Source organism: Euprymna scolopes, chromosome 19, assembly GCF_053919585.1.
Source record: "Euprymna scolopes isolate OS-2025 chromosome 19, ASM5391958v1, whole genome shotgun sequence".
Taxonomy (NCBI): Eukaryota; Metazoa; Mollusca; class Cephalopoda; order Sepiida; family Sepiolidae; genus Euprymna; species Euprymna scolopes.
The window spans coordinates 150,273,573-150,287,457 of NC_136500.1; the positions used below are offsets into that span (position 1 = coordinate 150,273,573).

At 34.5% G+C, this 13,885-nt stretch overlaps 1 protein-coding gene across 1 annotated transcript in view; it reads right to left on the minus strand.

Moving 5' to 3' along the window:
• The window catches only part of LOC145240054 (transaldolase-like), a 49,862-nt gene extending 38,065 nt beyond the window's left edge, over positions 1–11,797 (minus strand). Inside the window, exon 1 of the mRNA XM_080103676.1 lies at positions 11,525–11,797. Within this exon, the coding sequence (XP_079959802.1) occupies positions 11,525–11,618 (94 nt within the window). The 5' untranslated portion in view covers positions 11,619–11,797. The remainder of the gene's footprint in view (positions 1–11,524) is intronic.
• Positions 11,798–13,885: the final 2,088 nt, after the last annotated feature.

The window sequence follows — 13,885 nt, forward strand, 5'->3', positions numbered from 1 at the left end:
GTTGTGAAATAAGAAATTTCACAACATCGAAGATACAAAGAAGCTGTTATGCTTCAACCAAAAAAGTTGTACAGTGAAATGTAAATTTATCCAACATAAAAAAAAAAAGAAAAATCAACATCCTGTGCAATTTTAGGGTACTTATCCAGAATACAACAATCTCTGGAAACCCCTGTCAGCATCTTCCGGCAGAACGTAAGCAAATGGAAAATGCTGAAGTGAAGACTATGATTAATTCACAATGCCCCCTCCCCCCATTAAGAATGGTTTTCTATTCAGAAGATTCCAGAAATTGGGGTATATTTGCATAAGTACCAGTTTTGTAAGCCATTTTTAACATATGGCACGAGGAGTAAAATTGACGGTTGGGTATCCGATGGTCATGTGATTAGTTTTCTTGAAAAACTTGAACTGAAACTAAAATGAAATCTGAGGGGACAACTTTTACCAAAAGATTTGTTCATTTTTTTTTTTTATATGAAAATTTATAACACTAAAACCATTGCAACTTCGAGAAATTATTAAAAAATGGATGTGTTTACCTTTGTTTTTATTTAAATAAATGTCAAACTTAAAAAACTACAGATTTACAGGGATTTGTCAACTCTTCTGTTGCTCGAGTTGAAGCTTGAGTTATGCCCCTTGACTTCAAGGTAAAAAATGTCCAATGAGAGATTTTATTGGTAAAATTTGATTTGTTTTTTAAACAAAAATAATGGATGAACTTGTGTAATTTTTAGTGTACTATGTTTTTTTGTTTGTTTGTTTTATATCTAACGCACAAACGTTTTGTGCTATTTTGTTTATTTTCTTCTTATTTTTGATGGAATGCTGTAATTTGAAGAAAGTTTTGCAATAAGCCTTTTAAATCCGATGTCAGATGTTCCAGAATATTGTTGAATATCAACAGCATTTCTTCTATCAGATAATGGATCACTTGTGACCTGTGGTTATTAATACTCCAAACTTTCTTTTTGGCCAATATTGATTCTATAGTAGTTTGGTTTTGCTGGAGGCTTGTAGTTGCTGCCACTGATTCCTGGAATGTGTCTTCTTTTGGATGGACCTTTCTAAGATTGTTTAACATATTAGTTGTTGTGAAAGTTTTTGTTGATCTGCCACCCCTTCATGTGATGGTTTGACATAACTTGCAGGCCGCTGCATACTTATTCTTGAGATTGGCATCAAAATACTTCCAGCAGAAACTGGTTGTCATAATGGTTGAAGGTTGTTAATATTTAGTTTATTTTTTAAGTATTTAAATTACTTATATCTGACATCTAATTAGTAATTTATCTCAATGAAATATACATTATCTAAACCAAAAAAAAATCAAAGTATATATGTAATGGTAGCACAAATCCAAAATGAGACCAGATAAGAACAAAAAACTTGGATACATAAGACCGAAAAAAATCCTACCCATAATGCAATGGATAGAGACATTGACTCTCTACAGTTCCCAGCGAGCATTGTCGATCCTACCCAAAGCCGCCGAGAGGCTTAGTTGGCCAAAACGTGATGAGACAACAACTATGGAAGGCAGTAATTACTGAAGATACAACTAAGAGACTCATTCTTATCGCAGTTTACCACCTGACGAAGGCCAGAGGAGTAGTTGGTCAAAACGTTGTGAAACAATAGAAGATGAGGATAAAAGTTTGCAAATAAAAAAAAAATCGTATATTTCGACGTATAAGACAACAAAGTTATCTTCAAAACCAATATTTCATAAGATACCAGGTGTTGCAATCTCTAACCTCACGACTTAGCAGTCGTCTTATACAACCGATATACGATAAATTTATTAAAATGTGCTCCAATTTTGTACCTTGTCTTATCTGACGGTCGCCTTATATGCCGAAATATACAATATTTATTAAATAAAAGCATAAAAAAGGCTCTGTGTGTGCAATGCACAGGTCTACCGAAAACCGAATTTTATAACGAAGTGCAACATTGTTTTGATCCGCTACGGTTAATGAGTAAGAGGGTGACAATTCAACTCACCGTGATTAAAATCAGTCTTGTAATGGCTACGATTAACTATTTAACCAGCACTTATGCATATACTGACCCGTTTTTCCATGCCTGTTGCGTCATATCATATAACGGTAATGTCACTACATAGGGTTTGCGCGTATTAACTTTTAGTTTAAAATAAAAGTTGTTTAAATTATTTGTCATTCCAAAGTATAGAATAAAAACATTTAACATAAAAATTGTCCTCAAGTTGTTTAACTTTATTTTCCAGGTGATTTTTTCATTGATTTTTTTTTTTTTCTACATAAGTATAAGTTATCAAATTTAACAAATTTTCATTACTAATGATTATTATATTGTCCAATTTCTACTGTACACTCTTTAACCCTTATCCTTGAGTGGCCTCTTGGCCTTGATAATGTGTTGATACCTATGAAAAAAAAGAAAAAAAAAAAAAAAGAAAAAGTCCAATGTGAACAAGTTCTAATTGAATCGTCCCCCTAAGTAATCCAAGTTACAAAATTCCCACTGTTTACTATGCTAAAATCACAATGACTAATGTATACCTATTAACTCTTATCCTTGAGTGGCCTCTGGGCCTTGATAAGCGGTGACACCCATGAAAATAAAAAAAAAAAAAAAAAAAAGTTATGAAATGCACGTAATTCAGCAAAATATTTCGCCGAATGTTTTTGTGCCACTCGCTCCCTTCACATAAATTGATAAAGAGACAAACCAAACAGAGTTACCGAAGTCCCGTCGATTTGTTCCAGTTTTGTTTTTGAATGCAAGGTTAACGCTGTTTTTTAGTCAACAAAAATGGCAACTGTACAGCCATATTGATTTTATTTTTTTTATTCAATGGGTAAATAACTTTTTACGCAAAATAACTCCTTATGTAATGTTTACGATAAGAAACATTTTTAATGCCTTATTTTTCTCATATTACCCGTAAACCCTATGTAGTGACATTATCCCAGCAACTTACATAGATTAGCGAAATCTGGAGAAAATGCTCGGGCAATGAAAATTCGATTTACCATACAACATTACAAATGCGCTGTGTTCAACCAATGAAAATTTCAGCAGATTACAGTTAATAAATTGAAAAAAAAAATATTAGTTTTATTCTTATTCCAGCACCATCTTTCTAAGGACTGCAAGGTTGTGGAACTCTCTCCCTGGCTACAGCTTTGGTGTTTTCGAGACTAAGATCAATAGACATCTTTTATCTTTGCAATAATCCGCTTTCCTTCTTATTAGCTCCTTACATAAAGTGGCAGTGCTTATTCAGATAGGCACTTATGGCGATGAACAAAAATGAAGAAAAACTTTTATCATGTACCTACTTGTCATTAAATGAAGATAGTATTTTTTTTTTTTTTACATGGGGGGGGGGTCACCACTTATCAAGGCCTGAAGGCCACTCAGGGATAAGGGTTATTGCGTGTACAGTAATCAAGGAGATAGTATTGTAGTAATCATTAGTATTGGGGGTTTTGATAGAGTGTCTTACTTAAGGGGGCGGTTTGTCAGGAGTTTGTTTATGTTGAACTTGAAGACGTCCAAGTTGTAGTCAGGTGGGAAACAGGCAAGCAGCAGAGTTCCACTGGCGTGCAGTTCTAAGAAAGAAGCTTTGCTCATGGAATCTATGTTTGGATTTAGGCACAGATAGAGAGTGGGGAAAATTATTGACAGTAGTTTCAGCCAGACGGGTGTTTCTCGTGAAAGATTGGCGAGGGGGGACGAGGGATTGGAGCTCAGACTAGCACCTGCCATGGAAATAACGATAAAACAAGGATAGGCTTGCAACGTCTCTTCTGTGGGAGAGAGGTTACAAGATAGAGAAAAGGGCATCCCCACTAAGCCACAAACATTATTTCAGCACGATTCAATAAGCACATAAGTATCATTTTCTTTTGCAATCTTTTTTTTATCCAAATTTTTTTTTCAAGAAACCTTACATCTTTAAAAAACAATTATTTTTTTAAATTGGCCGTAAACGTTTTTTCGTTGTTTTGTAAACAGTTATTTTTGTTTAAGGAAAACCTTAAAGTACGAGGTGAAAGTACAGAAAAGTTTTTTGATTATTATTATTATTATTATTATTATTATACACAGATTCGAAAAAGTTGTCAAAAAACAAATATATAACAAATAAATGCTATCAAAGGCAAGATAAGTTACTTTTCTACCTAACTGGATAAGATTTTAGTGTTTTTATTTAATGTAAAACGTTTATTCAGTTCGAAAAACAAGTAATGTTGAACGCTGCCAAAGAACAAGAAAAGATGACCATGATGTCTTTGAAGACTTGATAATCATTTCAAAATAAAAAATAAAATAAAATTGTGGTAGAAACCCACCAATAAATGTTAATGGCGGGTTTCTTTTATAAATAATTATTGAAAAATATTACAGTGTTTACATATCTGGTTCTTTGGGATAATAGGAGTGTTTCCAAACCCCCTCTCCCAAAAAACAAGGCCGATAGCCATTAGTCGCGTGCTCTCATGTAATGAATGCGTGAATGTAGGATTGACATGAAATTCTTTAAGATAAACTAAAATGACCGAAAAATGGGATGAAATGACTTAAATAAATAAAAAGTAAATGACTTAGAATGACTTTAATGAACTTAAGGATGAAGTGAATGACCTTAAGAATGACTTGAATGCTTAAAAAAATAACTGGAATCCTTCAAAAACAACTTGAATGGCTTTGAGACTGACTGGTTGTAAAGTGGGTAATCATTCATACTACACTTTGATGTATTTATTTGCTCCCCCACCGAGCAAATTAGGAACAAGGCCGATTTTTAAAGTGAGGAGTGAAGGAGAAATGGGGACCAGCTCCCCGGGGAGTAGGGGAGCTGGATAGTGACAATTGGTATGAAGGGTTGTCCCTACATTGACCAAGGTCTTATATGTGGGGTCGCCCCCACATGGTCTTTGTTTGCAGTATCTGCCGGAACAGATACTACATTTTGAGATATTAAATCTTTTATTCATGTTAAAAATACATTGAAAATCAACGATGAACAAAAAAACTTAGGCACATGGCCAACTCAAAAAGGGGGATTTTGGGGGTCGTTGGTCATCCTTGTCACTCCAGAACTAAACAAAATCAAAAGTTTCTCCCAGCTAGTATCTTCTTTCACTATAATACCGCATTCACCAACAACTGACCTTTGATCTTAACCAAAAAGGCCAAGCACAAAAATGTGAATGGACAGACCGACGGAGTGACTTATAGAGTCGCTTGCATGCAACTAAAAAGACAAACTGAAAAAGGCTTTAGTGTTTTTACTATTTTAAAGCACTTTTTTTTAAAGTTTGAAACACAAGTAGTGCCTAGTTGTAAACTTAGAACAAGGGTGCATGGCAGAAATTCTTCAGGGTTTAGGTGTATTGTAATGCTAGGTGTGTCAGAATTTTTGGGGAATTTTTGACACCCCAACACAAAACTGGAAATAAAATATAAAAAACTTGTTTAAGGCTTATAAGAGTTGTTGATGGGCAAAAATCACGAGCACATAGTATCGACGCTGGCATCCCTTAGAGTTTCATCCTGTACCCAACTCTCTTCCTGATCTTCATCAACGATCTTCCAAATCACATTCTGAGATCATTCGTAGATATTTATGCAGACGACACCACAATCTATGGCAACACTTCAAAGGCTGGCAATGGCAAAGATCTTTCTGATTCTCTCTCTTGATCTTGAGCACGTGGTGCAATGGGGAAATAAGTGGCTGGTTAATTTTAATGCATCGAAAATCAAGCTTCTCTGTTCATCACAATCGTTCTAAAACTCATCTGGTCCCAATTGAAATGAATGGCTCGTCTTGGGGAAGCACTATGTCTTGACAAGCTTCTGCGACTGACCTTTACTCCTGATCTAAAATGGAACACGTACATCAAATCAGTTGTCAAGATCACTGGAAAAATGGTTGGATCATTTTATCACTCAAGTTGGTATCTCACTGCCGATGCGATTCTCTATCTGTATAAGAGCTAAATACGTCCCAAAATGGAATACTGTTGCCACATCTGGGCAGAAGCTGCTCGCCGCACCCTATCCTGCCTTGATAAGAGTTCAAAATCGGTTTCAAAACTTAGTAGGTGATGCCCTTTTCTCTTTCCTGCAACCTCTTTTCTACAAGAGACATTGTAAGCCTGTCTGTGCTATATCGTTATTTTCATGACAAATGCTTGTCTGAACTCCAATCTATGGTTCCCTTTTTGCAAAAAATCACTTGATTAGCTACAACCACTATAAAAAAATTAAAAAAAAAAAATGAACCACATGTTTTTAGTTTTTGAAAACTTTGTTATTTCAAATATCCGCTAAAGATTCTTCTGACGAGTCACTTTACTACGTGCGCACACATGTAAGTAAAAAACTACCATGTGCTCACGCGTAGCATTAACGAAGGCAGCGAAATAGCACAAAGTAGTCTCAGGGCCCAGGGATTAATACCATGCAAATGATAAATTTGCGATAGGTTTGAATATCAGATTCGTTGCCTGCGACCCCGAAAACCCCTTAAAAAAATTAAAATTTATTGGTCAGTGTTTTATTGTAGTTTGAAGTAACATTTACCTAAAGTAGTTTTTATGATATTAGACTTTTACTAGCGGGATCTGTGGAAATTCCACAGGGGACTCATTCATATGTAATATATTGATGTTGGCATTCTGTAGATGTTCAGTGTAAATGAAGATGCGCTGATATTATTGTAGCTTTTTTTTTTTTTTTTTTTTTTTTTTTTTTTTTTTTTTTTTTTTTTTTTTTTTTACACAGTGGTCACCACTTATCAAAGCCCGGAAGCCACTCAGGGATAAGGGTTATTGCAAGTACATTACGTTAGTGTGGAGATTTGATGAAGTGTTTACTTAAGGGGGCAGTTCATTAGGAATTCGTTAACGTTGGACTTGAACACATTCAAGTTGTAGTCAGGTGGGAAGCAGGCAGAAGGAACAGAGTTCCACAGGCACGCAGTTCTAAGAAAGAAGCTTTGTTCATGGAATCCACGGTTTGATTTAGGCACAGATAAAGTGTGGGGGAAATTTTTCACAGTGGATTCGGCTAGACGGGTGTTTTTCGTGAAAGATTGGCGAGGGAGGACCAGAGATTGGAGTTCAGACGAGCACCTGCCATGGAAATAACGATAAAACAAGGATAGGCTTGCAACGTCTCTTCTGTGGGAGAGAGGTTACAAGATAGAGAAAAGGGTATCACCCACTAAGCCACGAAGTCTATTTTGTACTCTGTCAAGGCAGGATAGGCTGTTTTTAGCAACTCCTGCCCAGATATGGCAGCAATATTCCATCCTTTTGTTAAAGCTGCAAAAATATTTATCTAAGCTAGCAGGGATGCCCGTTCATAAAGTACACTTAAATATGATGTTTTAATTCTTGCAGATTTTGTATATATACTATTATAGAGTTAATGTTCTATCGATTTTTATATTTCAAAAATCGCAAATATATCCGTATGGCTTGGGTGCATCAGCTTGAATCGAAACCAAAACTTATGAAGAAAAAAAAAAAAAAAAAAAAAAAATTATATATATATATATATATATAATTTTTTTTTTTTTTTTTTTTTTTTGCGGGGTACAAAATTTTATTATGGCTATGTAAAGACCAAATTTAAACTTGTTAAAAAACATTCTTTATTTTAGATTGTGAAATTAAAAAATAAAAATGAATGCGTCAGCTGTTGACCGGTTTCGAAACTCGCTCGCTCAACAGAGCTAAAATCGAGCTTAATTACGTTTTGAAAAAGAAAAGGGAGGGATATATGTATAAAAAAGGGGGGGGGGATGGATTAATTAGAAACTCGATTAAGCCCTAAGAGATTCTCTTTTTGTTTGCAAAGAGAAGGTCTCAGAGTCTTAATATATATAGTTTCTAGAATTTTAAGATGATAAAGAGAGTGCGACTTGCTAAGGATGGAAAAAAAGTCTGCACTAAAATTCAAAGCGCAAATACGATTATTTATAAGGTGCTCTCCTATAGATGAGCCATGGGTATTGTTCAAATTTAATTTTTATTATTTTTTCATCATATTTTATGAAACTAAATGTACAACAATCGAGACCGCCATCTTGTTTTGAAAATTTAACCTTTCTAAGGTTTCACAGATTGGCCCTTTTGTCCTTGCATGGACCATTTGCCGAAAATTATTTATTAAAGAAAACAGAATTTTAAGAAAACAATTGTATTTGCTTATGTAAGACACAGGAGAGTTCAAAAGGGAGATAATTCTTAGAAAACTCAGCATCTTTTTCTCGTTATGAAGTGAACTTCATTGCTCTCTTGACTTACGGTCCATTTCTTTCTCGATGTATCACGCGATTAGAAAACCCCGTCTTATTAGTCATTAAATATTTTTTTGTTCAACATTTTTTTCTGCTAAGATGATACTTAAGTCTGTAACCTATGATAATCATCGAAAAAAAAAAAATTAGAAAAAAGGTGAAAAATGCGGATTTTTAAGGGGTGGGCAATATCGTACAGGTCCGCCAAAAATCCATTTTTCTGAGACTGACACTACCCATCCCCCAAAGAATTGATCATTTTTTTTTTTTTGTCTTTATATCTCAATAACGTCTTGTCTGCAAAATTTCAGTGTGATTTTCGTATTCAGCATAGTTGAAAACCTCCAAAAGTCGTCATTTAAAAAAATTTGTGGTAAAGAACATTCAAATTCAACATTCACCTTTAAAATTACTTTTATTAGTTTCGGGTATGCTGAAAACGAATATCACATATAGATGATTGTTTCTCTGTTCGTTGGGATCTGTCAGAGCGATCACGGAATTCCGTTTGGAAATTCAATGCGCTACAAAAGACCAAATTTGACTGGCGAGTCTTTCTCAGTTACCTTTTCGTCGAACGATTAAAATTTCATCAATTTCAACCTCAATACTTCGCCCTCTTGTTGGATCTTAGTTTTGTAACAAATTGTCAAAAAACTTCCGAGCAGAAAGATTACCAATCAACAGTGGAACGGGTGGAAATGCCTAAATTTTTCATTAACGTTTTGTGGTCCTCACACACGGCTCCAAAAATGAACACGCTTTGGCGCCACTGGTACTAAGCGCACTCGCACTATAAACAAATTTATTTCTGCGACCAACAATCCACAAAGTTCTATAAAATTCGTAGACATTTTGTAAACATTGTTTTTAAAAAATAAAAAATAATACTTCTATTATGTTTTAAACGACTGTAATAGTTTATTTTGGAAGTATATTTCATAAAGAAAATTGACAACCCACTTTAAAAACAGAAATTACGAGTTTTATATATTTTATTCGCAGTTTTTTGTCGACTCTTCTGGCGGCCATGTTGTAGGCCCTAACGGTATTTTTGGAGATTACCTGCGATTTTCGTATTCAGCATAGTCGAAAACTTATAAAAGTTGTCAGTTAAAAGAAAATTGTGGAGGTGGGGTGGACCTAATCTGAAAAAATACTCCAAATAATAAGTGCTGACTGCTGCGTGCGACGCGTACAAACAACATTGGAGCCAATGCGTATTTCGCTTGAGGGGCCTCACTCGTGTACGTCCGCCGGTTGCGCAATCCCTAACCACACCTCTCCAGAATGGTGGCGTCCAGTGGCAAGAAGTGCTGCTGCTACAGTGCTTGCTACACGACTCGAAACTATGTCGAGATAACACTGAGAGCACACACAGCATCTGGAATTTCCAAATGGTCACCCGTTTTAAACACGTTAACACACGGGTTCTCATTAGATCACCAAAGTTAAGCAATGTTGAGTTTGATCAGTACTAAAATGGGTGACCATTTGGGAAATGCAGAATAAGATCGTTATTGTCCAAGGACATTAACGATCTTATTATAATGGAAGCTACGGTACGCGGAGGCGATAATTTTTTATATGATATTCGGGGTTTGTATTACTGTACACATAGAGTTGTACAAAAAAGCAAATATATAACAAATAAATGTTATTAAAGACAAGTTACTTTTCTACCAAACTGGATATAATTTTCGTGTTTTTATTCACTGTAACATGTTTATTCAGCTCGAAAAACATGCAGTGTTTACCGATGTATTGGAAAATTCAAAATGGCGGCCGACTCTTTCTTAAACACGGTAAGTTCGGGAAAAGGTGTTATAAATAATAAACTAGACAAAATACTGTTAGAAATTCGCTCAATATATATTACCGTGACATAAGTTGACATATATTCGGTGTTTTTTTAATAGTATTTTGTTTAGTTTATTATTTATAACACCTTTTCTTGAACTTACCGTGTTTAAGAGAGAGTCGGTCGCCATTTTGAATTATCCAATACATCGGTAAACACTGCATGTTTTTCGAGCTGAATTGTTACATTGAATAAAAACACAAAAAATATATCCAGTTAGGTAGAAAAGTAACTTATCTTGTCTTTGATAACATTTATTTGTTATATATTTGTTTTTTCACAACTTTTTCGAATTTATGTGTACAGTAATACAAACCCCAAACCCGATATTCGTTCAAAACGGAAACGATTATCCCTAAAAATCAACTTTTTACAAGTAAATCTTTAGGACGTTGTGTTACAATTGGGCACTAGTGCACTTATTGATCCGTGCTGAAATAACATTATTTAAAAAGCCATTCTTAACATGAGGAGGGGGTGTTTTGTGCCTATTCTATACTTACAATTGAATAAAAAAAAAAAAAAAAAAAAAAAAAAACATCATTAAACTTGGAAATACGATTTAAAAAATAGCGCCGGATCAATAAGTGGATTAGCACCCGACTTTCTTATTAAAAGAGAGTTGTCTCCCTCTGTGCAGTGAACTATTGTAAAACAGCGCCGAATGGTGCGCACGTAATGGGACAGTTAGAAAGTAAATTTCGCCGCTGATTTTTTTTTTTTTTTTAATTTAAAAAATGAAGTATTCAATTCAGTAAACGAAACGACCAAGACTGACTACCTTGTGTAAAAATTATAATAATCTTAAAGGATATAAAGATTATAACAGTTAATAACTATTTATTAAAAGAACACCATGCGGGTTTTCACGGCGGGGTTATAATAAAGACGGACCGAAATTACCATGGATTAATTTAAAAACTTAATAAATTAATTCATAAATTAATATTTTTCATTTACATGACATAAGACGGCAGAAAAACAGTTTGATAGCATATTTAAAATTCAAATATACCAAAGATTGTTATTTATTTACTTCAAGTCAGTTGAAAAATATTAAATAAAAAGAAAAAGTTAAAATGGAAAAAAGTTACGTAATAAAATTTAAAAAATTAAATTTTGAAAATTTTTTATTAAAATTAAATTAATTCTACGAATTATAATTTTTTAATCATGCTTTTTTATTGTAAGATATAATTTTTTATTTAAAAAAAAAATCTTAAATTCAAATAGTTTAAGGATTCCGGTTTCTTATACAGTAGCAAACGAAATCGCCGGTGACCATAAAATGGGGGTCGAGAAAACAATAGTCGCTTAGTAGTAAACCGATCCCCTAATTTATGTCCACTTACCGTTGAAATCGCCCGTGTCGGCTACAACGGTGGTAACATCTTTCAATTGGTCCAGAACAGATTTCGAGGTTTTCTTTACATCAGGTTCAGCCATTGTTAAATTCCTTCAAAATGTCACCAAAAATCAAAAATGGTAAAGTGTTTGTAACCCGGAGAGAAATCCGAAAGAAAAAAAAGCCCGAAAAACGGACAAGGCGGAAAGCGTGGAAAGAAATGAGAAAAAGAAAAACCGCGCCAACTGGTGGTGACCTTGCGTGCTGTGTTGCCTTGACCTTCCGACCTTTGACCCGACCAATCTCCTACGTTCAAACAAACACGTGCTCGTAAAACAAATAAAATACGTCTATGTTATGACATTATATGACTCAACATTTTTATTGAGGAAATAATTTTCTTTCTTTATATTGTATTTCATTTTCTTTTATGTTGCCTCCTTCCTCCGGGGGGGGGGGGGACATAACTCAAAACCACAAATGACAACAGCCAATCGTTTTCGTTAAAAGGCTGCCTGGCGTTGTCCAGGATTAAAAAGAAACTTTTCGTCTTCTTCTTCTTCTTGATTATTCACTCACTAGGAGTTCTCCCACAGGCTATCACCAAAGAATTCTTTTTGAGAACAACTGATGGTGTTTCCTGGAATGTGAGTGACAACAAGTCTCCCCAGATTACTCTCCACCTCTTTCGATATCATTTGCAAATTAATTTGCGTTATCGCAACAACCGTTTGCCATTGGTTTCTCCTTGGTAGAGGCCATTGGTCTTCTTCACTAAAATTTGAGTGCCATTAAGCCTTCCTTAGGTCCCAGTCCTCTTCACGCTCATCGAGTGGAGACTTGGTTAGTTCTTTCTCTCCTCGATCTTTCCATCCTCCTTGACCCTTCGACTATTTGGTGCGGTGCCAGTCATGCTGACGTCAGTTTTTGTAGGGGGGGTGTAGAGGAGGGAAAGGGGGAGGGGAATAGGCTATTGTAACTTTTGGTGTATCTGTTCTTTTGGTTGTGTCTTTGTTTCACTTTTGTTGCAGTTTCTATAAGCTCGGTTAGAATTTGTCGCTCGTGTGGACTAGTTTCTGCACTCGAGGGTTTTCCTTAAGGTTTCAGCTGTTTTCAGCATTACAGTTCATTGAATAATCTGTCTTCCCGTCGATTCCGATTTATCATTTATCATTTATCACTATTATTATTATTATTATTATTATTATTATTATTATTGTTATTATTATTATTATTATTACTATTATTATTATTACTACTACTACTACTATTATTATTTTATTACTATTATTATTACTACTATTATTATTATTAGTTTTATTACTACTACTACTACTACTATTATTACTACTATTACTACTATTATTATGATCATTACTACTACTAGTATTATTATGATCTAGTATTATTATTATGATTATTAATATTACTACTGCTACTACTGTTTATAATATTCTTTCCCCTTTATAATAAAACTAGCAGGCCGCCTGGCGTTACCTGGTCATAAAATACGCATAAATATCATATTTTAATTAATACAGAAACTGAGACATATGCATGCGAGTATTTGTTTTTTTTTCTAAACAGTTCACTTCTTGTAAATAAAATAAAAAAAAACTCGAGCTAAGATCAAAACCAAAATCTACAGACAGTGAGTCAAGTACCGATAACCATTAGACCAGCTTGACACAAGTTTTATAAAGTGTTTTCAAACTTATCTATTTTTAATATAAAGAACTGTCATGTTTCACGACTGCGTATGTGCAGTCGTGAAACAGTTGATAAGCATAAAAATCTGATGACTCCCAACTACGGATTTTTCAAATTTTGACTCCTTAGTAGCTTTTTTTTCCGGATGAAAACCGATTAAAAAGTTTTCCTCATGTCTGAATACCCAATATACCAAATTTCAATTCTGTAGATCAAAAATTCATGAAGTATATAGGTTGAGAATTGTCTTCACACAGACACACACAGACATTCTCACTTTTATAGATTACTGGCATTTCAGCCCGGCGTTGCCCGGGTGTTTGGAGGTGTATGTTGAGCAAAAAAAAAAAAAAAACGGTCAATTTTTTTAACTTTGACCCCTATTATGACCCTTTAACTTTCTTTGTTTTGGGCTAAAATCAAGTTATTAAGTTAGATCCATGTCCAAGGAACCTATATCTAAAATTTCAAGTGTGTAGACCCAAAATTGTCAGAGGAGTTTGGTAGAGTTCTCAAAGGTCAAATCGTTGAACTTTGACCCCTTAACAGCCAAATTTCTGGTCGAAAACCGATCACATAGATTTTCCCAAATCTCAGTACCCTGTATATCAAATTTCGAGTCTGTAGACTTAAAATTGACAGAGTTATTGCGTAGGGA